A 26,896-nucleotide genomic window follows, 5' to 3' on the forward strand; every position below is an offset into this window, starting at 1 on the left:
CCCATCAGGGAGAGAAATGAGATGCTAACCAAACAGTTCCTGTTGAATACCCAGAAACTTGGGCATCCCAACAGGCATCTGATTGATGAGCGAGCACCGCCTAGGGCCTTAAGGAGTCATCTCCGTAAGCATTTTGAGGAAATACGGCACCTGAGAACTCAGCCGTATGAAGCAAAAAAACACAAGCAGGTCCTTGATGAACTCCATAAACAGACGTCAGAACTTTTTTGCCGGTAATTGCCCGGTGAATCCAGTACTCGGGGAACAGTACCCAAAACTTGCGGAAGAGGAACGCATACTCCCCAGGGAAACGCAAGTCACTCTGGCTCAACTTCGTTCTGGATACTGTAATAGGTTAAACTCTTACATATCCAGAATCAACCCCGACATACAAAATGTATGCCCCGCTTGCAATGTGTCCCCACATGACACCAACCATCTCTTTAATTGTAATGTGGAAACAACGCCTCTAACACCCCTTTCATTATGGTCCACCCCTGTCGAAACAGCAAGTTCCTTGGACTCCCTTTAGAGGATATTGATGACAATTTGTGATCAATCGTAGCTATTAGGTGGAGCGAAACATTGCTACAACAACAACAACAACATAATTAAGAACAAAAACAAACGAATCTGTCAAAAATAGTCACGCGCCACGAATAAAGCAAGCAACAAATGAAAATGGCAGGCCAGCCTGGTGCGGACAGAATAAAAAAACCTGTGGTGAACTCCTAATCTTGATTTTCTAGAGGAACACCAACCTGTTTAAGCGCCATGTACAAACTCTCAGTGCGCCCTCTTGTATATCTATTCTCTTTGCCTCAGCCGAAATGAGTGTGCGTTGCTCCTTGGTATGGGCGTATGACAGAAAATTGCCGCAATGCGTTTTAATGATGTGTGCCTACAACTTGCTTTGCAAACGGGCCTTTAAAATTTATTTTTATCGTTCTGTGGCAACGTCCCTAGTTTTGACAATCTGTTATTGTTTTTTTTTTATTGCATCTGAATTACTGCAAAGATTTTAGAGATTATTACCAAAATTTTGCGAAACACTCGTGGCTTCATGGTTTATTTACAATTCATTATGGCTCGAGGACAGGTAGTGAGCATAAGAAGTTAGAAACCAAACGACTCTAAGGAACCTAACGCATAAACCTAGTGCAGCTAAAAAAAAACTTCGAGGAGTAGTAATACAATTGGTCAAAACCGCTAAGTTAATTGACGCGCCGAGCAAATAAATACTACATATTCACGACTTACGTACATAAGAAGCCTGGACAAGTAGTGCAAGGGATGGTCAGAATTTAATTTATGGAAAAATGTAAAAATTTTAATGAATTTGTTCTCGGGCCAATTATTACCTTTATAATATCTTTGAATAGAACCAAAGCAAGTTTATGGAAATGTCACCGCCAAAACGGTGTGCTGTTTGTGGCGATAAGGCACTTGGTTACAATTTCAATGCTGTTACTTGTGAAAGTTGCAAGGCATTCTTTCGCCGAAATGCGCTGTCTAAAAAAGAGTTTACCTGTCCTTTTAGTCAGAATTGTGAGATCACTGTGGTTACTAGGCGGTTTTGTCAAAGATGCCGCCTAAAAAAATGTTTAGACATTGGTATGAAGAGTGAAAACATAATGTCCGAGGAGGATAAAGTAATAAAAAGGCGTAAAATTGAAAGTAATAGAGCTAAAAGACGATTAAACGAAGAAGGAAAAACAGGATCAACAACTAGGGGAGAGAACAATGCCTTTGATACAGCTTCGCATGATTCTGAGAGTTCATATGATAGTGGAAAAGGTACTGCAAGTAATAATAGTGTGCCTGCTGCATTGACTAATTTGACATCACCAATAAATGTCAATGTGCCCGTTAATTCGCCATTGTTGTCCGAAGTTGATGCTGAAACAAAACATGAACTAATGACAAGCGAAGAAATAGTAGAATTTATTGTTGGAGATCCCGATCGTGCATCACAGGCAATTAGTAAGTTAATGCGTACGAAGGATGATGCACTATCTATTGTCGAGAAGATTCTTACATCGCAAAAAGACGCTTTGCGACTCGTATCACATCTAATTGCATTCCCAGGTTAGCTTATAGGAGAGAAAACTAAACAATTTAAATCTTTAAGTTTTTTACTTCTTTGTACAGGTGATGCACTAAAAATTATAAGTAAAATAATGAATTCACCATTTGACGCACTTACAGTGTTCACAAAGTTCATGAGTTCACCTACTGATGCGTTAGAAATTATATCAAAAATTGTTAGTTCACCTCAAGATGTTGTTCAGTTCATCAGAAGTCTAATGGAATGCCCAGAAGACGCGCTCGATATAATGCATAAATTTATGAATACACCAGCGGAAGCCTTGAGAATAATAAATAAAATATTTAATAAATTAAATCCCCCAAGCGACGAACTACATAAATTACTGATAGATGCATCAAAAGATAGTAAAGATTCAACATTCCAAGCAGCGCAGGCGCTGCGGATGGATGAAATATCAGAAGCAGGAAATGATTTGCTACAGTCAATACTTGATAATAGTCCAATTATGACACCACAAATGACAAACGAATTACCTCCACCAAATTCACAACAGGAGCAACAATCAATATTTGCCAACTCAAATATGATAGAAGGAACGCATATGAATATACCAACAACAGCAATCGGTGTTGGAACGGAAACATCCGGCCAATCAATATTACTATCTTCAGTTAATGAACTATCAATTTCAACATGTTTAGTTTCTTCAGCACAAGCAATGTCAATTAGTTCGCCATCATCTGTTGACGGTGCCACACAAGCAGACAGTATACAACAGTATAATTCGCCTGCAAGCATACATCATGAAATTGAATTTCCAAGCACCTCAGCTGCTCTTATGAATACGAAATCAGCAAGAAGTATGACACATGACAATACTGGTTATTGTAGAGATAATTTCGATATGAAAACATTCTTACAACAATCATATGCTGAAAATATAGTTGGTGAAGGAAAAGATAGCTTAAATTCATTGGAGTCAGTTCTATCAGAGGTAATACGAATCGAGTTTCAGGCATTTAGTAATTTGGCACCAGAGTCGCGGGTCAAAGAAGAACAACTTCAATCTAAATCAAATAATTTGCAAATGCCTGATTTCGAAGAACAACGAAAAAAGGCCTGCTTTAATGTTTGTAATACACAAATACAGCAACCGGTTTTTGCACCATCTAATGTAATGTGTGGGCGCGAGTTAAATGAGGCAGAGCAATTAAAATTGCGTGAATTAAAATTGGCCAGTGAAGCATTATATTATCCAATGGACAATGACTTATCTATACTTATGATGGGCGATGAAAGAATGAAAGTGAGTATATTTAGTAATAAGTAAAAGTAGAAAAACATAGACATATCTTATAGGTACAGTTGCTCGGGGGTCTGTCAACCAACGTTAACCGGTTATTGAGAATACTAAGAGCGTATTTTTGAGATTTATTGAGGCGGTTATCGCTTATGACTGTAGTTTTGTATATTTTCAATATTTTGACATAGCCACCTATTTACAAATTGCAAAAATACCAAAATTAAAGAAAGAATATTAAAAGAAAGAATACATAAGTTTATCTACTCTTCGTAAAATTCAAACGACATCTGATAGGCGGTATTGTGGTTTTGCAAATTTTGTCTCAATTGTATTGTGTGTATTGATACTCGAGAAAATTGCAAAGTTTCATGACATGTTTCTGAATTTCACTTCTTCATCAGCTAGCTTCTCGGGAGATGAGTATACAACTCGAAATCTCCAACATTCATACTTTATACTTGTGTAAAGGCAGATAGATGCCTTTAACCACTCAGCCATATGAATGCCCCGCTGTTCGCTTTGCAATTAGTCTCTAAGTATTGCCTTTTTGTATGTATTTTTTATTATTCTACAGTTTTCAAGCGGAAACCTTATCAGCTCAGATTAAGTTGAACATATAAAAAGTTTAACACCTGTTAGCCAAAATTGTAGTCTAAACGGACATACATAATCGTGTACGTTTAAACGTCATGAACTTTGTATTTACTTGGGAAAACCGATGTAGATCTTATTTATGTATTAACATATAAATGTTTAAAATAAAAAGTAAGATCTTATATACCCCAAACATCGCTTTATATTTGTTATGTTAGAAGTAGGGAGAAATCGTTATATAATAAAGTATGATCTTAGAATCACATTTTCCATGCAAATATTGTTGTTTACATCAAGCGCTATTTTCATTATCAAAAACTACCAATTACGCGTAGACAAGCGCTATATATAGCCCAAATTTATCACCTTTGTATGTACATATATGCGTACGCACTTAAATTTTTTTGATAGTATCCCTTACGTATATTTTATTTTAACCGTATTTCGTGCTGCTTACTCGGTACATGCAATCATGGAAATAAAATTTGTTTGGACATCGGTTTTCAGACCTGGTGCGGTCCAGCTTAAAGATAATCCAAGACGTAAGTTAAATCGAAAAACTTATGATTGAGTGACCCGGCATCAGTATTCTACAATACTGAGCATGCTTCATAGTGCTTAAGAATATTTGCAGACGCTATAGTTCTCCTCGACGGTTGACTCTCCTATTACCTTTGGTGCGTTGACTATTACCATTAATTAGATTAGATTATTTATTTATTACGGTCAGAAGCCTAATTCGTAAATTTGAAAATATTACAGTTTTTTATCTTATAGCTAAGGTTTTACAATATTCATATAATTTTGTTTTAAATACTGTTATTTGGTTGCAACTTTTTATATCCATAGGCAGATCATTGTAACTTTTCAGACCCTTGTAGAAAATGTTCTGTTGATCAATTTCAGTTCTAAAAAACGGCAATTTGAAATTATGTTTGCTCCTCGTATTTATGTTGTGAGTTTGCTCAACTAATGCTATATTTTTATTTAAATACTCAGGTACATTTCCATGTTTAATATTAAATATGAATTTCATGGAGTGGAAAAAATCTTTTGTTTCACACTTAACCAGTCTAAAGTCTTCAACATGTCAGCCGTTCGTGTATCTCTAGGTTTCTGAAGAATAAATCTCATGCATCTATTTTGAAGCTTTTGGAGCTTGTCTACTTCTTTATCCGATATTATGAATAGAATGGACGGGCAGTACACGAAGTGCGGTTCTATAACTGATTTATATAAGATTATTTTGTACTTTTTCTGAATGAATTTCGTTGTTCTCTGCATCACTCCTATTTTATTAGCAACTTTTTTAATTGTATAATTTATATGATCTTCAAATTTGAGTTTATTATCAATTATTATTCCTAAGTATTTTATACTGTTAACTCTTTGTATGATTTCATCATTTATTTTTAGCTCGGCTAAATCCTCCTCATTCATATTACTCCTTGTTATTATCATATATTTAGTTTTATTTATGTTTAGTTTCAGTCTATTACCACACAACCATTTATACAAGTTATTTATTTCATGTTGCATTTTGGCGAGTGCAGTATTAATATTATTTTCACTTATCATAATTAATGCATCATCCGCAAAAAGTCGAATTTCACAACCTTCGATAGCATTGACTATGTCATTTATGTATATAAGAAATAATATATGTGCCAATACTGAGCCTTGAGGTAACCCTATGGGTACCTCTAATTCATCCGACGTCACAGCCTTTATAACTGTTTTCTGCTTTCTCTGCTTCAAATAGTTGCGGAACCAAAGGAACTACAAACATAAAATCACCCCCATGCCGCCTCTCTGCTTTTAGTAACCGTAAGTAATTTATTCAATTCTGATTTCTAAATTGGCCTGTTTGGCCTTCCATTCAATATTTATACCTTGGCTAGAAGTGTACCTTCACCAGCGGAACTATGTCTTAGTAATAGACAATACTCATTCTAGCTTGTATTTTATAGCAACCTCCCTGGTGCCATAAGGTTTCCAATAAATACTTTTTGTAGTTTTTATAAACGACATTTTCCCCTGCTTGCAGCACTTTTTGTTAAAAGCCGATGACCTAGAGATTTTCATCATTTGAAATTCCTCTGATTCGGATACTATCGTATCTAATCTGGACAATGTGGTCCAAAGCCAATAATGATCTTTTGTAGTGCCAATAATCTGCCCCTGAATGTTGGACTTGTTACTTTCTCTAAATCTCGTTGCAATATCTCCACTCTCGAAATTTTGCTTCGATTTTTCTTGTTATATCGGCCTACTGATTTGTAAGATCGTTGGTTCGGAATCGGAATCAAGGCCTAACAATAATTATTTTATCATTATTATTGTAATGATACATTTTTTCTTAAATGAAAAAATGTTTAAATTATAATAGAAGAAAGAAAAAATTTAGACAACAGCCAAAGCCCGTTGTATAGATCCATTTCGGGATCGTTTATGTTCCGCTGCTATAACCATTCAGCTATCACAGCGGCTGTTTGTTTGTCTTCATTATTTCTTCTTCTATTCTTATTGTTGTTGTTGTAGCGATAATGTTGCTCCCCGAAGGCTTTGGGGAGTGTTATCCATGTAATGGTCCTTTGCCGGATACAGATCCGTACGCTCCGGTACCACATCACCATTAAGGTGCTAGCCCGACCATCTCGAGAACGATTTATGTGGCCACATTCAACCTTCAGGCCATCGTCTCCCTCCCCACCCCGAAGTTTTTGTCGTATTTGGTATAAAATTATGGCATTTTTTTCATTTTTCGATATCGATAAAGTAGGCGTGGTCATAGTGGGATTTCGCCCATTTTTAATACCAATATAAAGTGAGTTCAGATAAGTATGTGAAGTTCAGTAAAGATATATCGATTTTTGTTCAAGTTATCGTGTTAACGGCCGACCGGAAGGACAGACGGTCGACTGTGTATAACAACTGGGCGTGGCTTCAACCGATTTCGCCCATTTTCACAGAAAACAGTTATCGTCATAGAAGCTATTCCCTTAAAAAATTTCACAAGGATTGGTAAATTTTTAAAAGTATTCTAGACAAATTATGTGAAAAAGGGCGGAGTCACGCCCATTTTGAAATTTTCCGTTAATTTTGTATTCTGTTGCACCATATCATTACTGGCGTTGAATGTTGATATAATTTACTTATGTATATACTGTAAAATTATTTAATTTTTGTTAAAATTTGACTGCAAAATTTTTATTTTAAAGAGTTGGCGTGATCGTCATCCGATTTCTAATTCTTATTTAGAACACATATAGTAATAGGAGTAACGTTCCACCAAATTTAATCATGATATCTTAAACGACTGCCAAATTACAGCTTGCAAAGTTGTTAAATTACCTTCTTTTAAAAGTGGGCGATGTCACGTCCATTGTCCAAAATTTTGCTAATTTTCTATTCTGTGTCATAAGGTCAACCCATCTACCAAGTTCCATCGCTTTATCCGTCTTTGGTAGTGAATTATCGCACTTTTTCGGTTTTTCGAAATTTTCGATATCGAAAAAGTGGGCGTGGTTATAGTCCGATTTCGTTAATTTTAAATAGCGATCTGAGATGAGTGCCCAGGAACTTACGTACCAAATTTCATCAAGATAGCTCAAAATTTACTCAAGTTATCGTGTTTATGGACGGACTGACGGACATGGCTAAATGAATTTCTTTTTTCACCTAGATCATTTTGATATGTAGAGGTCTATATCTATATCGATTAGTTTATGCCGTTACAGGTTATGCGAACAAAATTAATATACTATGTGAGCTTTGCTCAGCTGAGAATAAAAACTGTGAATGAAAATTTTAACGGCCTTGCCTCCTCGAGAGCAATTGATTCTATTGCCGCTCATTGCCGAGTCGCGGGCAAAGAAACAATATTTTCTAAGTGGGATCGCCCCCTGGTTCGGCAAACACTCCGAGTGTTTTTCTGGTATTGAAAGCTTCGCAGAGAAAATACGTCTGCTTACAGCTGCCGTTCGAAGTCGGCGTAAAACATGTAGGCCCCGTTGAAAAATTAAAAAGGAGTACGACCCGAATAAGGAGAGAAGCTCCGCTTAATCTCCTCGGGAGGTAAATCGCGTCTAATATTTGTTTTTTTTATGTACTTAGTTTATTTTTATAAATCAATATTGTAACGAATTTTTAAATAACTCAAATATTCAGTATAGCAATATCTCCCTTATTATAAGTTTTTATTTACTTTCACTTGGCTGTTGTATGTAATGAAATCTTGCACGTTAAATTTGATACATTTCCCGTTGTCCGATTGAGCTGAAATTTGGCACACATGTATAACTCCGATGACAATGCAATATTACTTTGCGAGAATGCGATAAATTAATCGATAACAGATTTATCGGTAAAGATTTGTATTCACAAGGGAATAACAGCCTAATGCGGCAGTTACCCACCGACGTGTGCCGTACGTAAGGACGTTTGTCGTACGAAGCACGTTTGACCGAACTCTCAAGCCCGTAGGAATCAATGTGTGCGTCCGTGTACATGTACATAACATATTTGTGTGTGTATTGTTTACAGATAAGCACTGTTGCCACTGACCATTTTGCATGTATGCTTATGGAAACATCAACTTTTTCCAATTTAATTTTTGATATTGTAAAAGGCCGAAATACATATTAAATAAGTATAAATAGATTAAATATTTATAATCAGCACTTTTACATAATTATTTCGAATTATTTCCACAATTTTTCAAACTTTAATTAGGCGTTTTTGCATAAAATTGCAAACGGTCAAAAATTAGCGCACAAAAGTTTACTAGGCAACTCTGTCTAGTGAGAGAGCGATCAGCTGACACGTTCTTACGGAAAAAATCAAAATTGTTTTGATTTCTACGTTCCGGGCTACGTACGTACGGGCGTTGCACGTCGGTGAGTTTTCGTTTACATTGCACACTCATAAGATAGGTCGTGTCAGCTGACACGTTTTTCTACGTACGTTCGTGGGTAACTGCCGCATAAGTCGTCAAGAATGCAGGTAACTTCGCTTTGTTTGTGTATGCAACAAACGTAGAATTCCTCAATGTTGCATACTTTTTTTTACATACTTTTCTGCGCACTTGATTTTGTTTTACAGATTTTTGGCGATCACGGTTGCCACTTTGCGTCCATTTGGTCCAAAAATGGTCCCTTCCAACCCCATTTGGTCCACTGGTCCATTTTCTTCAATTTCCTTTTTAGGCAGTTGCCATGATTTTGGTACTTTTCTTTCTTTTTCACTCAGGTGAAAGTTCACAATATTGCCCAAAAAATTTGCAGCACATTCGTTAACCCACATATAATTTTGAATTTACTTGAATGGATTTCTCATCACAAAAAGTTGCTCAGTCAATAAAAATGTACGAGAACAGTGACATTTCACCTAGGAAATAATTTAGGCGACCCTGCAAAAATTGTTGGATTACGTGTTCCATTTTCTTCATGTTGGAGTACTCTAACAATACTCCTTTGCAATGCGTTTGCGGACCACCATCAGCCGATCATTGCTCGTTTTTTAACGACCGTGATCACAACACGATGACGATCGAACAGAGTTGCCAAAAGTAAAATATTGCATACAAATAACTGATAATAAAATTTTACTTTGGCAACTCTGATAAAATGCAATAGCGCACTGGTTTTATGTATACATACTATAGTATAGAGAAATATTCACCCCTATTCTGCATTTCGACTTGGATTGGAATTTTTTCGATTTGGCAATTTTGGTATTCTGTGTTCCAATCTCTTTCGATCCAACTTCGAATCGTTCGATTTTGTGTATTCTGCATTTCGATCGTAGTTCCGTTTTTCTAAGTTGCAAATTAGTTGGCGGAAAATATTTTTTTTTTATTTTTTTATTAATTTATAACAGAATTTTAACAAAAATGTAAGTAAAACTTGTTAAGAAACGTAAAAGGCTTGATGATGACTGTTTTTTATATGTTTCCAGGTCAAAAACAACATGTCGATGTCGCATATTGGGGACGAACCTTTCAAAACCACCTACATATCACAAATATTAACCGATTTTAATAATTTTTGTACAGAAATTTTTGTAATTGAATTCTGAAGAGACTTACATCGCCTGATTTTTAAAATTAATTAGAAAATAAAAATAAAAAAAAAACAATTTTGCAAAATGTTCTTTAAAAAATTGTTTAAACAAATTAATTTTGCAAAACGTATGTCAATTAGCAATACCTACTGTCTCTTAAAGTGTATATTATTCTCTTAAGTATTGAGCAAAAATTGTATGTCACGAAAATGATACATAAATACGTATTATAATATAAAGTTCTGCAAAGAATAGGCTATTTTGCAACAAATTGTTTAATAAACTAATTAATTTGAATAATCAAGCGATGTGAGTCTCTTCAGAATTCAATTACGAAAATTTCTGAGTAAACATTGTTGCAATCGGTTGATTTTTCGCACCTGTAAGTGGTTTTGAATGAAATTAGTGCTTAATCCCCAATGTGTGTCGAAGTCCTTGGACGTATTTGCCCCGCAAAAGTATCTAACACATACTTGAAAGCATCCTTATTAAGTCGAAAGGTTTTTTTAACCTAAATAAGAAAATAAGTCAGTAAACTTTACCACTTTTAAGTTAAATTTCTTACAATTCGGCACTCATCTCAAATGGATTACACAAATCTCGCAATATTTGCCTTTCCATTCTTGCCTGGCCATTTTCGTATGCGTTGCTTTCCAACTCCACAAATAATGCCGCGGCTATTGTTCCATTATAATAGACAGCTATAATTTGTGTGTGTTCGTTGGGTCCAGTTATATGTCAAAGCAAGTTGCCGGAGTAGAGGAAGGTGAAGCGAAAACGTAAACAATCCTTGCGGAAAGAATAAGTAAATCTTTATAAAGTATTTTAGGCCAGTGTAATGAAATTAGCATCCATAAAATTCAGAAAATGTCAACTATATTCATGCAGGAATCCGTTTTAACAAAACTTGGTGGCCGCGGCAGGGAATTGGCCAAAAGAACGACAAAAACACACTTACAATTATGAAAGCACTTCATTCAAAAAAATATAACACAGCGGCAATATATTATATTGCTTTTCTTTGTACAAAATGGCTTGGATAATAAAATATAAACGTTTTTCAGTGTTTTTACAAATTTTCCTCAATTTATTTTGTTCCAATGTTCACACATTCCGTACCAACAGCTGATTTCGAAAAATCATTTGCTCTTCCTCTTCTCTTTACGATTCCGTCGTAATGCAGAATACCAAACTTCGATTGAAGCGGAGCGTAGAACGGGAACGTAATCGAAATGCAGAATAGGGGTGATTAGTTTCTTTATTCACGCAAATGCTAAATAACATAAGAATATTCGTAGTATAAAATATAAAAGTTGTATTTCCCCTCTTCATTTACTTTCATTTTAAATTAAATTCACTCCGATAATTCTTTCCGACAACAGAATTCCTCTTTAGTACTTTGGCATATGATCCTCCGTGGGTGCTCCATGGAGTACTACAGTGAAAGTACTTTGGAATGTACTCTCACGTATGTACTCTATGGAATACTCACAAACAAAGCGATAGTGGGATCACCTACTCCTCCGTTAATTGGAGCACATTTTTTGTATGAATACAGATTAGATTTGGAGCAGTCCTATACTCCCAAAGGAGTATTCCTTGCGTTATTTATAGAGTACTCGCGTTTTTTGAAGGTGAGGCATTAAAAAGAAAAGTGTTGGCAAAAACACTGTCGTTAAATGTTGATGAAACAGCCGACTTATGAAAAAAACTCCTGTTTAATATTGTTACGAATATTAGCAAAACTAAGGGGTGCTGCCATCTCTAGGCCGATGTTAAGCAGTGACGTGAATTCACATCAATAATTCAATCTTTATGTATCTACATAAACGAATCAATAATTACGTCTACACATATGTACGAATATGAGCAGCGGAGCGGAAATGCACAAACACATGCATATATCTTATCTGAGTTGTCACAAGAGAGGGCAATAATTTGTGCAAGTATTACTCAAATGAGAAATTATACATCTGTAGTTGTAGTGGAGATATTTATAACTAACTAAGTAAAATTCTGGAAGCGCCTAGAAGATGCCACGAGGAAATCACAAAGTATAAAAGCATCAGCGGTAGAGGCGCTATGGGCAGTTTCGATTAAGACGCTATCTAGCGAGCAATAGCAGTATTATTTTGAAAGTCAGTTTCATTTAAGCTATCAGTTTGGTTATTAAGCCAGCTAGTTGCAAAGTATAAGTGTTATTGTGAAGTACTTTAATAAAGGCCATTTTTCCATTATTCAATATTGGAGTTATTTATTCAACAGTTTAGTGATACGAACGTTGGCAGAAGATTGCAAATAAGAGGATTTGCAAGTAAATTCGTTACAATTGGTGTCAGAAGAGGAATTGTTGAATAAATTCCGAAGATTGGGAATACAACTTGACATGGCAAAGTTGAGTAAATTGAGGATCCAGCAACTGAAAAAGGAGTTGGAGAACCGTGGATTGAATACAACCGACAATAAGATCGAACTTCAAGCACGGCTACGAGAGGTAATGGAGTCGCAAGGAATCGATGTGGACGAGTATGTCTTTTATCCTGATGGGGACGAGACAACAACAAAAATTGAAGAGAAGAACGAAACATCGCAGACAGTTACCAGCACAGACTTGAACACGATTTTGGCTGCAATATCTGCACAAACATCGACAGTAACATCCAAGATTGAAGCACAGGAGACACGCATAACAGAAATGTCATCACAAATATCCACAAATATGTCAGCACAGCTCGAAGAGCAGAAGACATATATGGCATCCCAACTGGAATCACAGGAGGCACGCATATCAGAAATGACGTCGCAAGTGTCATCACAACTGGAAGACCAAAAGACATATATGGCATCTCAATTGGAAGCGCAAGAGGCCCGTATATCTGAAATGTCGGCAGAAATTTTGGAACAGGTATCACCAAAACTCGAAGCGCGTATGGACGAGAAAATAACGCAGTTTGAGGAAAAATCGAATCCGAGGTGGATGCTTTGAGAGGTCGTGTACAGGAGTTGCAATTACATCGCCCAGCTGTTTCAGCGAGTAATCCAAAGGTAAAGACACCATCCTTTGATGGTTCTGTTCCTTTTCAGGTCTTTTAACTACAGTTTGAGAAGACCGCAGCAGTGAACCACTGGAATGCTGAAGATAAAGTTGCAGCTCTGTTCGTGGCACTGAAAGGGCCTGCCGCGGAAATCTTACAGACTATTCCAGAGTACGAACGGAACAGTTATGACGCATTGATAGCTGCTGTAGAACGAAGGTACGGAAGCGAACACAGGAAGCAGATACACCAAATAGAGTTGCAAAACCGCTACCAGAAAGCAAATGAGACATTGCAGGAGTTTGCTTCAGATATTGAAAGATTGGCTCATCTTGCAAATGCGGACGCACCCGTGGAATACACTGAAAGGGTAAAAATCCAGAGTTTCATAAATGGCATACGAGATGTGGGAACGAAGCGGGCTACATATGCGAACCCAAAGCCAACATTCGCAGAAACGGTGTTGTTGTTGTTGTTGTTGTAGCAGTTCTCGCCCCACCTAATAGCCGCGACCGATCACAAATTGTCATCAATATCCTCTAACGGGAGTCCAAGGAAACTTGCCGTTTCAACAGGGGTGGACCATAAGGAAAGGGGTGTTAGAGGCGTTGGTTCCACATTACAATTAAAGAGATGGTTGGTGTCATGTGGGGACACATTGCAAGCAGGGCATACATTTTGTATGTCGGGGTTGATTCTGGATAGGTAAGAGTTTAACCTGTTACAGTATCCAGAACGAAGTTGAGCAAGAGTGACACGCGTTTCCCTGGGGAGTATGCGTTCCTCTTCTGCGAGTTCTGGATATTTTTCTTCAAGTACTGGATTCACCGGGCAATTCCCGACATAAAGGTCCGACGCCTGTCTATGGAGTTCACCAAGGACCTGCTTGTGTTTTTCCGCTTCATAAGGCTGGGTTCTCAGGTGCCGTATTTCCTCAAAATGCTTACGGAGATGACTCCTTAGGCCCCTAGGCGGTGCTGGTTCGTCAATCAGATGTCTGTTGGGATGCCCAGGTTTCTGGGTATTCAACAGAAACTGTTTTGTCAGCATCTCATTTCTCTCCCTGATGGGGAGTATTCTCGCCTCATTATGCAGATGGTGTTCTGGGGACATAAGAAGACAGCCAGTGGCGATTCTGAGAGCAGTATTTTGGCAGGCCTGTAGTTTCTTCCAGTGGGTGGTTTTCTGCTTGGCGACCATATGGGTGACGCCTAGCACGTAATCGGCTGGCTAATTGCTTTGTATGTGGTCAAGAGCGTTTCTTTATCTTTTCCCCAGGTACTGCCAGCAAGGGATTTGAGGATTTTTTTACGGCTCTGAATTCTTGGAACAATTGCGGTTTCGTGCGCACCAAAATGTAGATCCTGATCAACCGTCACACCCAAGATTTTGGGGTGTAGGACAGTCGGTAGCGTAGTGCCATCGACGTGGATGTTCAATATGGTCGACATTTGGGGCGTCCATGTTGTAAATAAGGTCGCGGAAGATTTAGTCGGTGACAATGCCAGGTCTCGCGAGGCGAAAAAACTGGAGAGATCAGGGAGATAGCCGTTTATTTTATTGCATAGCTCATCGATCTTTGGGCCTGGGCCTGTGGCCATTATTGTGCAGTCATCGGCGTAGGAAACGATTGTGACTCCTTCCGGTGGTGAAGGTAGCTTAGATATGTATAAATTAAACAAAAGCGGGGATAGGACACCACCCTGTGGCACCCCTTGTTTAATTCTCCTTTGTTTTGATGTTTCATTTCTGAATTGCACCGATGCCTGCCGACCACCCAGATAATTTGCGGTCCACCTTTTAAGACATGGGGGAAGGGTAGACCCTTCCAGGTCTTGCAGTAACGAGCCATGGTTGACCGTATCAAAAGCTTTTGATAGGTCTAACGCTACGAGTACTGTTCTATGGTGGGGATATTGATTCAAACCGCAATTTATCTGGGTGCTAATGACATTTAGCGCGGAGGTAGTGCTATGGAGTTTTCTGAAGCCATGCTGATAAGGGGCTAGCTGCAAATGTGCTTGGAAATAAGGGAGCAAAATGGCTTCAAGCGTCTTTGCCACTGGCGATAGGAGAGATATCGGACGATATGACTCACCTACGTTAGCTGGTTTCCCAGGCTTAAGTAGCGGGACCACCTTGGCCATTTTCTATTTCTCGGGTATGACAAAGGTGGAAAGAGACAGGTTGAAGACATGCGCTAAATATTTGAAACCCTCTTTCCCTAGGTTTTTAAGCATCGGCATGGCTATGCCGTCTGGGCCCACTGCTTTGGATGGTTTAGCGCGACCAATGGCGTCCTCAGCCTCTCTAGCGGTGATGGTAATTGGTGACGCGCTGAGTTTGTGTTTATGTGCGTGTCTATTGGCTCTCCGTCTATCTTTGTCGACCGTAGGATGCATTATATATTGTCGGCAGAAAGCGCTCGCGCATTTTTTCACATCCGACAGCACCTTATCGCCAAAGGCGATGGAAACTTTGTCTTTGTGCTTAGTCGGATTCGATAGGGACTTTACGGTGGACCAAAGTTTACCTAGACCGGTAGAGAGGTTACAACCTCTTAGGTGCTCTTCCCATTTCGCCCGCTTGTGTTCGTCCACAAGCAATCTGATGCGTTGGTTTATATCCCTTATTTGGGGGTCGCCTGGATCAAGCTGTCTTATAAGGTCGCGTTCTCTCGCTAAGGTCGCGGCCTCCGCCGGGAAGTGGGCCGGATTTCGGGAATTCTCCCGGCGGGAATGAAATGTGCCGAGGCGGATTCAATGACCTTACGGAAGGCACGCTCCCCTTGGCGGGCATCAGTCGGGATAGGGAGGGCAGCAAAGCTGCTGTCTGTTGCAGATTTATATTCTTCCCACTTTCCTTTTTTGAAGTTTATGAAAGTGCGTTTTTCGGTGACGATGAGGTCGGCGGTACGCTCGAACGAAATAAGTATGGGCAGGTGGTCGGATGCCAATGTTACCATCGGCTGCCAGTTGACGCAGTTTACGAGTTCTGCGCTCACGATTGAGATATCTGGCGAGCTATGACAGCTTCCTACCATACGTGTGGGGGCGTCTCCGTTTATTGTGCAGAACGTCGTTTCGTCTATTTGATCCGCCAACATCTCACCCCTACTGTCCGCCCGCAAGTTTGAATGCCATAGGTCGTGATGGGCATTGAAATCGCCTAAGATAATGCGATTGTTGCCAGTGAGTAAGGCCTCGATATTAGGGCGGTATCCACTGGGGCAACAGGTGACAGGAGGGATGTAGATGTTGATGATTTCTAGATTTGCACGCCTGACCGGACAGATAGGCCTTGACGTTCTAAGACATTGTCACTGCGGTCGATGCCAGGATCAAATATATGATATTGCACAGAGTGGTGTATAATAAACGCGAGGCCGCCTCCATTTCCGCTCTCGCGGTCTTTCCTGTGGACATTATAACCAGAGCAGGTCTGCAATGCAGATCTTGCTGTGAGTTTAGTCTCTTGAATCGCAGCAATGCGGATGTTGTGCCGCTTCATGAAATCGACTATCTCCGTAATCTTCCCAGTTAGTCCATTACAGTTGAACTGCAGAATTCTGAAGTGCATGAGGGGTGACGCCGCCACTCTAGGGGTAAGTGAGGGGTGACTACGCCTAGGTTGTGGAAGGCCAGGACGCAATTGCTGTTGTGGCCTTGGGACTGGGCGCCCTTGGGCAAGCATTGGGGTACCCGGATGATTTGGGTTTGCGACCTGGCAACATAGCGCGATGAAACCCGTCGAGGGGTTGCCGTCGCGGAGACCAGAACATCTAGGAAAGTGGCAAATCCCAAGGCAGGAGCTGCATTGAGCGGATGTCGCAAACCTATATATTCTGTGCTGGCAGACGGTGCAAACGGAGGCAGGGACTAAGAGTCTGTTTCCCTGACCTGCACGATTGCTGCCAGAAAAGAGGGGGAGGGGGGGGGGGGGGGGGGGGAGAAGAAGACGGGGGCAGGGGCTGATGCTCAGCATTGCTACCAGCTCTACTACGAAGGTAGTAGTTATGAGTGGTATCAGCTGTTTGAGTTGTTGGCGCCGTGGGGCGCGAGCAGCAGCGGGTACTTGTTGTGGCTTGCTGAGCAGCGAAGCTGCAGGAAGGTAGTGGGGATACGCTTAGGCGTAGACTACGGGACGCCCTTGGGCGTGAGCAGCAAGGAGCCACAAAAGATTTATAAAAGTTACGTGGACGTCGGGTTTTGGGATCAAGCCCAGAACAACCTGTCCGATGCAACCATCCCTTGCACGAGACACACTGAACAGAGTATGACCGTCCTAAAAAGATTCTTTTCTGGCAAATGCAGCAAAACCATTTCTCAGGACCGGGGTCAGGAGACGGACCCGGATTGGGTTCGATACCTTCCCGGAGTAAGAGAATATGTAGCAGTCCTGCTGCAAGGAGCTGCTGGGAGGATGACAATTTGTGGGAGGGACGAAAAAAAATACAATGGGGTCACACTGAAATGACAGTCCTTGGTCGGGAAAAATCCCGAGTCGCTCCGGTACATAGAACCGACTGCCTTGGGAAACGGCAGAAACGGTGTCACAAGCTCTGATTCAGGAAACAGCGTCGCTTCTGTGTAAGCCAGTTTTCAAAGCACGCCGTGTGGAAGTAGAAAGGCCAGAATGGGTAGACGCAATATTGGAGGCGCTGAAAGGATCGCAAAAGCGGAGTGAAAACGTTATCAAATGCTTCAAACGCGGGAAGTCCGGTCACATTGCACGTCATTGCGATCTTGGTCCTGGTAGTTACAACTTGGGTGGCCGTAAACGCAAAGCTGGAGGAGATGAGCAAGAGCGTGCCAGATGGAAAAATCGAGGGCTAGCTCCAGCTATTGAATGTCCTGTGATATCTGTGTCGCAAATTGGAAGGAAATCAAGCAGTCTTACCGTCAGAGGGAATGTGGATGGCAAGGAGCGTGTACTGACTGTAGATACGGGCGCATCTCATTCCTTTATTCGATCTGATTTAGTCAACAGGAGAGTAAAACCATTACCTGGAGCGAGGTTGCGTACGGTCACTGGCGAGTATAACCAAGTCCGGGGAGAAGTGATCTGTGAAGTCTTAATTGGGAAGGTCATGGTTTTACACAAATTCGTTGTGGCGGAGATTGTTGATGAAGTTATATTGGGAGTGGATTTCTTGGTTGACCATGACATCAAGATCGATATACAGAGAAGGGTGATGCGTTATGAGAACCAAGATGTGCCACTTAACTTCAGTTTGGAAAAAGGGTTCAGCAGTAAGCGAGTGTTGGTGGAAGAGATTCGACAGAGACCACGAAAGTCAAGGAAAGTAGATCGAGCAAAGTTTGATGGATCGAATGGGCCAAATAAAGCGAAATCAATAGTACCTGCGAGAAAAACACTGACATTGACAAACCCTAATGGACGCACTAAAACGACTGAAAGAATTTTCCAGAAAGAATGCAAGGGTGGTTTCAAGCCAGCGCGCACTACTGTTGTGGAACGTCAAGATGACACTGATGATGCAAAGTCAATCCTTCAAGATCAAGCTCTGCGAAGTAGTTCTTCATTGGCCAAGCAACAGAGTGTGAGGGAACGATCCAGGATAATGAGTAGTAAGATGAAACACAGGTACGACAAGGAAAATAATTCGGAAGGTTTCCGGGAGGGAGATTTGGTACTGCTATACAACCCTCACCGTCGGAAAGGTGTTCCATCCAAATATCGGTGCAGTTGGGAAGGCCCGTACAGAGTTGTGAAGACGATCAGTGATCTCATCTACCGCATACAAGCAATTGGGGAATCACGAAATAGAAGAGTGGTACATTTGGCGATGCTCGCAGCGTTTAGATCGAGAGATTTGTCTGATCGGGACGATCAGACTTAGGTGGAGGGCAGTGTTACGAATATTAGCAAAACTAAGGGGTGCTGCCATCTCTTGGCCGATGCTAAGCAGTGACGTGTATTCACATCAATAATTTAATACATAAACGAATCAATAATTGCGTCTACACATATGTACGTATACGAGCAGCGGAGCGGCAATGCACAAACACATGCATATATCTTATCTGAGTTGTCACAAGAGAGGGCAATAATTTATGCAAGTATTACTCAAATGAGATGTTATACATCTGTAGTTGTAGTGGAGATATTTATATCTAACTAAGTAAAATTCTGGAAGCGCCTAGAAGATGCCACGAGGAAATCACAGAGTATAAAAGCATCAGCGGTAGAGGCGCTATGGGCAGTTTCGATTAAGACGCTATCTAGCGAGCAATAGCAGTATTGTTTTGAAAGTCAGTTTCATTTAAGCTATCAGTTTGGTTATTAAGCCAGCTAGTTGCAAAGTATAAGTGTTATTGTGAAGTACATTAATAAAGGCCATTTTTCTATTATTCAATATTGGAGTTATTTATTCAACAGTTTAGTCATACGAACGTTGGCAGAAGATTGCAAATAAGAGGATTTGCAAGTAAATTCGTTACATTATTTATAATAATAATGACTAGATATTTCCATCGTTTATTAAACACTTAGTGAAAGACTTTTGTCACTAGTAGAGCTAAAAGTATGTATTTCAAATGCACTTGCGCTTCTAAGAAATTTGACAAGGCTTGCAACTGATGAAGCGTGGAGTTTAATGAATTGAAAACTAAGTAAAAGAATGAAACTAATTTATTTTGTATTAAGTGTACTTGCCACTTACTTAATTCAAGCCTACCGAGAGATATTGAGAGTTTGTGAAGGCACGTCGATATTTAAATCTTTTTTACCCAGCACAAGAAATATTTTAACTGGAAGGCAGAAATACTTCTCGAAGGCGATAACTTTAAAAATGTACAACGAATGCGATTAAAAAAAATTATTTTTATATTTAGCTTTTGAAGCAAATGCAAAAGAGATTTGGTTTTGGAAGAAATATTTTGTGTAAAATTATCCCCGTAGGTGCTAGCATTAACCCCTGATGCCAGGTATCAAAACTCACACTTACTGAATCTAGGCTATGATATAAAGTTTAAACGTTAAGAGAAAAAGTAAGCATCTATAGAAATAGAACTAACAAAATTGCTTAGTCTCATTTATGCTCTATTGAGTTTGCCACATAGTTCGACCAGAACGCAAATTTTTGAACTCTTCCTTACTAAAACTTAACTGCGCTATACATTTTATTTCATTGCAACCAACAACATAATATAACTAAGAACATTCAGGACCTCCTTTTCTTGCTATCACAATGTAACACGCTTTTATTAGAACTGTGATATAAACTGTAAGATTTAGTAATTTAGGTGTAAAGTTTTAATGTTAAAAATATATAATTATGTACAATATGGAACTTTTTTGTCGCAGACGAAAAAGCCTAATTATCGTTAAAGGTTACAATGAACTTATAAAGTGTTATATTTCCTTACAGTCAATTTATTTTTTACTTTTTAGTTAATTTTATTAACCAATAATAAAAGCTTATTTTTAAAAGTTTTTGTTTTTGTTTAATTTTATTTACAACTCTACTATAGTAGTAGTATTTCGCAATTACAATACTCGCGGACTTTGCCAAAACCGTATTAAACTCAAACTGATCCATTATTCCTCAGTTTGCACTGCTTTTATACTCTCTGTTGCCTCGTTCGCATATTTCTCCTAAGGTCTACACTTTTCACGAACATGCCTTCAGGAACAGTTGTATCTCATACTTGGTTATTTAGCTATATGCGTATGTATGTGTGCGTAACAACTTCTGCTCTTAGCTCATGGCAACGTGATGTGTGATTGTTTCTCTTTCTTCTTTACTCTTATCTGCTGACTACATATGTATGTGTATGTCAAATAATCACTCTGCTGGTAATGTGTATGGAATATTCTTCGTTGCCTTGTACATAAGTGTGGCTGCTTGCTTTAATGTGTACATGTACATAAGTGCGGCTGCTTGCTTTTTGTTGTTGTGATTACTTACTAACAGCATAGTGATGTTAGAAATGCTAATATTCGCCACAATATATTAAAGTTAAGGTCTGAAATACCATGGACTGAAATAAATAAAGATAATATTCCTTTTTCGGTTTCGATTCCGACTTCGATTATGGTTTCAGTCATGCAACCAAGGAAAATAAACTTGTTCGCGAACCGACCTAGGGTTGACCTCCCGTTTAGGCTCGGTTTCGGTTATTTATTTATCTCGATTGTCTTTCCTGTCCTTTCCTCCCCTATGGAACTGAGGGATGTGGGCGCGATGGTCTAGAAGGTTCAATGTTCATATTAAATCGTTCCCGAGGTGGTCGGGCTTGTATCTTAATGGTGCTTGTTACCGCATCTATCTATCTATCGATAACACCCCCCAAAAACTAGTGGCAGTGACTTTTTCGCTTCAACAACAACTAAAACATGGGTTATTAAGCCTAATTAAGAAAATTCTTAGAATGATAAAAAAATAAGAAACTTCGGGGGACTATAGTTTATAATTAGCATTTAGTATTATGAGTGAGTATATAAAATGCAATTAGCAATGTTTTAATATGTTATCGCTGCTCTTTTTCTAGCCCGGGGAAACTAACCAGGATCCAAAGCTTTTGCAAGTTATTAATTTGACGGCAGTGGCCATAAAACGTTTAATTAAAATGGCCAAAAAGATCGGAGCGTTTCGTGATATGTGTCAGGAAGATCAGGTAGCCTTATTAAAAGGTGGCTGCACTGAAATGATGATAATGCGCTCTGTGCTAACATACGACAATAATTGCAATATGTGGAAGGTAAGATGTAGTGAGGTTGCAGTCAAACCTTCTTATAATAAATTTTAATGTAGCCTTTGCTGTATTCATTACCACAAAATTGTTGTTACAACTTGGCTTAATTTAAAGCTGATTCTATTCGAATAAATCCTCAAGACCTTACCAAATGGCTACCGCGGATTAAGGCATAAAATATTTATTGGAAGTATCGAAATATGAATATATAATTGGGTTGCCAGGTATAAGTAGAAAGCAACGCCTCAACACCCCTTTCCCTCTGGTTCACCCTGTTAAACTGTTAGTTACCTTTGACTTTCGTTAGAGGACTTTGATGACAATTTGTTGTTGACAAATTGGAGCGATGCACTGTTAACACAACCACAAAAACAATTCATCCAGCATCAAGCCTTAATATAAAGCCGAAACATTTCCGAAATGGTCCCGAAGACCACGCCAAGGCGTTCCAACATAGTCCCGATAACTATTTCGAAGCAGCACGCAAATGATACTAAAATTACCAAAACATCCCTGAAATTATCAAGAGATAATCTATTTCATGAAACAATTCTGAAATTATTTTAAAATGATCCTGAAATAGTCCCGAAACTATCCTTTAAAGACCGAAAAAAGGCCCTGTTCCCAGGCTGGTGTCAAAGGGTATGAGGTATGGGCACTGCCCGCTTTTTTAAAATCGATCTCGATTGATATGACCCATAGACTTCAACCTCGACTGTCAATGTGCTTAAAGTTATAACGATTTAAAAATAATTAAGAAGTAACTGTTCCCAGAAGCAGTGGAGGTGCCAATAAATGCTTACAGACTATGTTTGCTAAATTTCATCCAAATCTGTTCGGCCGTTTTGAACAGACATCCAAAATTTCACAAATGTGGTCGTCCTCTTCAAAACGCAACGCTTACAAAATTTGAAATATTTTACCTTTTATTACATATCCCTTCCACTTACAGATATCTATCGAAATCTCGAATGGCGAACATGAAAAATGCAACCAAGTCTTCATTACGTTGACTTGAAACCATCATGTATACCTATTTCTCACAAGTTTCCAATCAAAGTATAGATTTAAACTATTTGTTTACTAAGGTTTTATGACCCAACTACCAAATTCGCTAATATGGATGTTAAATAATTTTTGCAACAATTTTACTTTTTCGTATTTGTATGGAGATTCATATAAAACGACACATTTACATGGTGGTCGCGCCAAATATAATAATAGCTAATAACGGCTAAAGGGACATGTTAATCTAAAATACAAGTAACCGCTTCGTTTTATGCTTATTAAAGCAAACTTTCACCATGTAAAAAACCCAACTTTCGTTTGGTATCAATGGTAAAATAAATTTAACCAATTTTCTCGAAACTACTTATGATATAAATATTTCATTTTATTGTGGACCTCCACATATATAATATATAATAAGGTTATGACGTTTGTTTGCACTCATTTACATAGAACTATTTACTTACTAAAAATGTACATCAAATTTTCAGCTACCCCATGTTTCTAATTCAGCACATATACGCGCCGATATATTGAAACAAGCTAAAGGCAACATATATGAAGAAATTTTAAAATTTGTTAGTAACTTCGATGAAAAATTGCGCACAGATGAGAATGTCATATTGATTATGTGCGCCATAGTGCTGTTCACACCGACACGTAAGCGCATTATACATTCGGACGTCATACGACTAGAGCAGGTAGACAAAGCTTACTTGCTTTGATTAATTAAAATAAATCTTTGCTTACTTAATTTCATATTTTCGTTTTAAACTCTTTCAGAACTCTTATTTTTATCTTTTACGCCGTTATTTGGAGAGCGTTTATTCTGGCTGTGAAGCTAGATCAGCGTTTATTGGATTGATACAAAAAATTTCAGAAATTGGTCATCTCAATGATTTTGTAATTGGTGTTTATTTGAATGTGAATCCATCTCAAGTGGAACCGTTATTAAGAGAAATATTTGATTTGAAAAATCATTAGTATGCTGCCGAGAAATGTCTGGTGATTGACTTTCTAAAGTAGGAACAGTGTATCACTGCAAACTAGCATACGCTTGTTGTAGGTCTAAAAAGCCAGTCTGTTGTTTTTCATAAATATTTTTGAAGCCAGTGCTTTTAAATCTTTTAAATACTTTATCTTTTCATAATAAAACAAACTGTTGAATGTAAAGCGCAAGCCCTTATATGTATATTGATATATATGTATGAGTAAATGTATGGTTATTATGTTGTATTATATGACACGTTGAAATTGTATCAACTCGGGTACATGTGATAAATGTACAACACTGTTTAGATGTTTAGAAAAGCTTAAAGTTATGCTATTTTATAATATATTAAGTAAAACGTGTTAATTACATAAATATGTAAAAACAATTTTTTAAATTAAAATTAGCTAAGCTTACATCACCTGTTTGCTGTTACTGTAGATGCAACATACACGTTGATTGTTAAAATGTGCAATATCTAATATGTAGATTCAGTTAAAAACAATGTTAATAAATAGTCTATTTTGTATAATAATGCAATGAAAGAATAGCTTTATTACTTCTTGAATTTGGAATGAAAGACGCATACAACTGCTAAATATTTTTTAAAAGAGTTATTTATGCACAAAAATTCTAGCCTATATCCAATTACGTCCTACACTTCCAGAGCGCCGTTTATTTGATTTTTCATTATTCCCACCATTGCTAGCATCCTTACGCCCACCAGTATCTGGGGAGCCACCTGAACCAATATTGCGTATAAGCATTCGTAGACCACGCGCTTGTGCATCGCTTGCTTGAGCTACAATATTGACTTCTGAAGAAATAACTGAAAAATCATCAACTAAATGTCCGGGTGGGCTAACGTCAAAGGGTAAAATATCGCTAAGGCTCTGGTGTGGCTTATATGATGCACGACGTCGATTACTACTTGCTTCACTAGTAGCTGCATTTAGATTTTGGTTGCTATCAGATGTTATTTGTTGTAAACGTGTCTTCAATAAAGCATTCTCCTCTTGCAAACGCCTTATGTGTGCAGCTTCATATTCAGCGTGTACAAATGTTGGTTGTGGCAAGCATTGATATATTGTGGTAAGAAAATTACGTAAGGATAATTGTAATGTATCTTGCCATTGCTTCGAAAAGTATAATGCGAAAGTAGGAGACTCTTCTGCGTTTCTGCAAAATGGAAAGTCTAAAGGTACGATTTGTTAGTAAGTTTCCCTAAGAATATAACACCTCCTGTGTGAAATATTGTTTTTTCGTAGAAGTACATAATTTTAAATTATTGAGACAAATAAGCAAATTTTTATGAAAGGATATTTCGTTCAAGTAATTCAATAACTTGCTTAGTGCCGGATATAGTTGGCCAAACTAAAAACTGATATACGACAATATTTAACACGTTAGAGTACATATATTTGTCTAGGATGCGGCTACTCGCACATGGACATACTTGTGCAGGTAAGTAAAAATACCCGCGGCATAGGCCGTATTTTAAATAAATAATACTGACCTATACAAAGGGGGTACACAATCTAGTTACGACGGAAAGGTCTAGCCAGTTCAGCAGCAGGTACTCAATATTTAGTTTCCTTGTGCTGAAAACCTTTCGTCGTGGTATAAGAAATACCCCTGCCTATTTCTACACAATCACGCACTTGTACAAATCTACACCCAATACAGGATCAATAATAGCAATATGGCCGTGTGCGAATAGTTACTACCATTTTTTGATTATTATGAACTTACAAAACCAGTCCTTCCATTCACTTTGTTGCTGCAAGTCTGCTGCTAACTTTGAGAAAAATTCATTTATTTTATCAGCCCTGTTTTGTGCATAAGCAGTCACTAGGTAAAGCTTTAACAAACTGTTCTCTAACTTCTTCACAGCTATTAAAAGTGAAATACAAACAAAAAATGGTAATAGTCTAGTTGAGGGGTCGACTGCTAATACGCTACGAAAAATATCGAGAGAGGTGTCAAACGACGCGTCTTGACATCAGTATTAATAATCCGAAGGCGGAAAATAAAAATTTTAAAGCGTTCAAAAGATATTAACGAATAACCGAAAAGGGACCCGCGGGTACCCCCGAAACCGGGGGTCGGATCCATAGTATTTTTGCGCAGAACACCATTCTGCGTTGTCGAGCTTCGGCCGCGCTTATAAAAAATAACCCTGGGCTACGCCATGCCAAGTCCGGGTGTGTGGTTAACCGTGGCTACCGCCACGGTGATGCATAATTTTTTTTGTGGGTACGAACACAACAACCTCATGGAAATCGCCAACTTCAACTGCAAATATCTCCGGACAGAGATAAAATTTTTCTTTTCCGCCTTCAGATTATTGTTCTCGAGATTAATACGCGACACCTCAGTCGATATTTTTGGTAGCGTATTAGCAGTCGACCCCTCAACTAGACTATTACCCAAAAAATATTGAACTATTTAATGGTAAAGTAAGGTAGTAAGCAATTAAATTCACCTGTGGCATAGGTGTGCTCCAATTTGCTAAATAGATTACTGTCGAGATGCGTCCATAGCGAACGTAACGCAACCAAGTCATGACTTTGTATGGACTGGTTGAAGCTCTCTAACAATTTTTCAGCACGAAAGCTTTGATCCTTCTCCGTTTTTTGTTCTTGATCTAAAGTTTTTAATGTAGATGAAAATCCTCGAAACACCAAATATTCCTTTAAAAGATTGTCCAAAAACGCCACCTGTGACATATTTTTGCAATACAATTATTAACTTCGGAAAGTAGTGAAAATCGATTGAAGAATAAATTTACAGCTGATTTTGACATCATTGAAGAGAAAAATTTTTTTATTTATTTTTTATCGCATTTAAAGGCCCCATTACTTATACTTAGCATAGACTTGACTTGACTTGACTTGGCGTAAACTTGGCAACTTAGCCTTGATTATACTCCACTTAGCGCATACAATCTGGCATCATAATCAATAAATGTCAATTTGTATGACAAAATGTCAAAATGAAATGGAAACAAACAAATGGCATCTCAAAATGTAAACGTCACTTAGAACTTACATAGAAAATCAAAATTCAACAGACTTCTAAGTCAAGTTAAGTGTTGCTAAGTTTTGGGTAATCAGTAACATGCAATGTTCA

At 38.5% G+C, this 26,896-nt stretch overlaps 2 protein-coding genes and 1 long non-coding RNA gene across 6 annotated transcripts; 1 reads left to right on the plus strand and 2 right to left on the minus strand.

Annotated features, from left to right (window-relative positions):
• Positions 1-971: 971 nt before the first annotated feature.
• Hr96 (Nuclear hormone receptor HR96) lies at positions 972-24,347 on the plus strand. 3 transcript variants are annotated; one of them, XM_067760718.1, is made up of 6 exons: positions 972-1,321; positions 1,383-2,088; positions 2,152-3,356; positions 21,562-21,771; positions 23,265-23,474; positions 23,557-24,347. In XM_067760718.1, exons 2-6 carry the CDS (start codon positions 1,398-1,400, stop codon positions 23,755-23,757), a joined length of 2,517 nt encoding a protein of 838 aa, XP_067616819.1. In that variant the 5' UTR covers positions 972-1,321; positions 1,383-1,397; the 3' UTR covers positions 23,758-24,347. The 3 variants fall into 3 exon arrangements, with proteins under 3 accessions (XP_067616819.1, XP_067616818.1, XP_067616820.1); XM_067760717.1 differs by having other exon boundaries at positions 972-2,088; XM_067760719.1 differs by lacking the exons at positions 21,562-21,771; positions 23,265-23,474; positions 23,557-24,347 and adding an exon at positions 9,906-10,040 and having other exon boundaries at positions 972-2,088.
• On the minus strand, positions 9,947-11,107 carry LOC137237284 (uncharacterized). Its single transcript, XR_010948894.1, has 3 exons — positions 10,969-11,107; positions 10,576-10,799; positions 9,947-10,521 (listed from the first exon to the last, which is right to left on the minus strand). It is a non-coding gene; the product is annotated as an uncharacterized lncRNA (long non-coding RNA).
• On the minus strand, positions 23,936-26,563 carry LOC137237283 (WD repeat-containing protein 91). Of its 2 annotated transcripts, XM_067760721.1 has the most exons (3): positions 26,250-26,559; positions 25,517-25,657; positions 23,936-24,959 (listed from the first exon to the last, which is right to left on the minus strand). In XM_067760721.1, the coding sequence occupies exons 1-3, from the start codon at positions 26,491-26,493 to the stop codon at positions 24,403-24,405; spliced, it is 942 nt and encodes a 313-aa protein (XP_067616822.1). In that variant the 5' UTR covers positions 26,494-26,559; the 3' UTR covers positions 23,936-24,402. The 2 variants fall into 2 exon arrangements, with proteins under 2 accessions (XP_067616822.1, XP_067616823.1); XM_067760722.1 differs by lacking the exon at positions 25,517-25,657 and having other exon boundaries at positions 26,250-26,563.
• Between the last annotated feature and the right edge of the window lie 333 nt (positions 26,564-26,896).

This window comes from Eurosta solidaginis, chromosome 1 (genome assembly GCF_040869045.1).
Source record: "Eurosta solidaginis isolate ZX-2024a chromosome 1, ASM4086904v1, whole genome shotgun sequence".
Taxonomy (NCBI): Eukaryota; Metazoa; Arthropoda; class Insecta; order Diptera; family Tephritidae; genus Eurosta; species Eurosta solidaginis.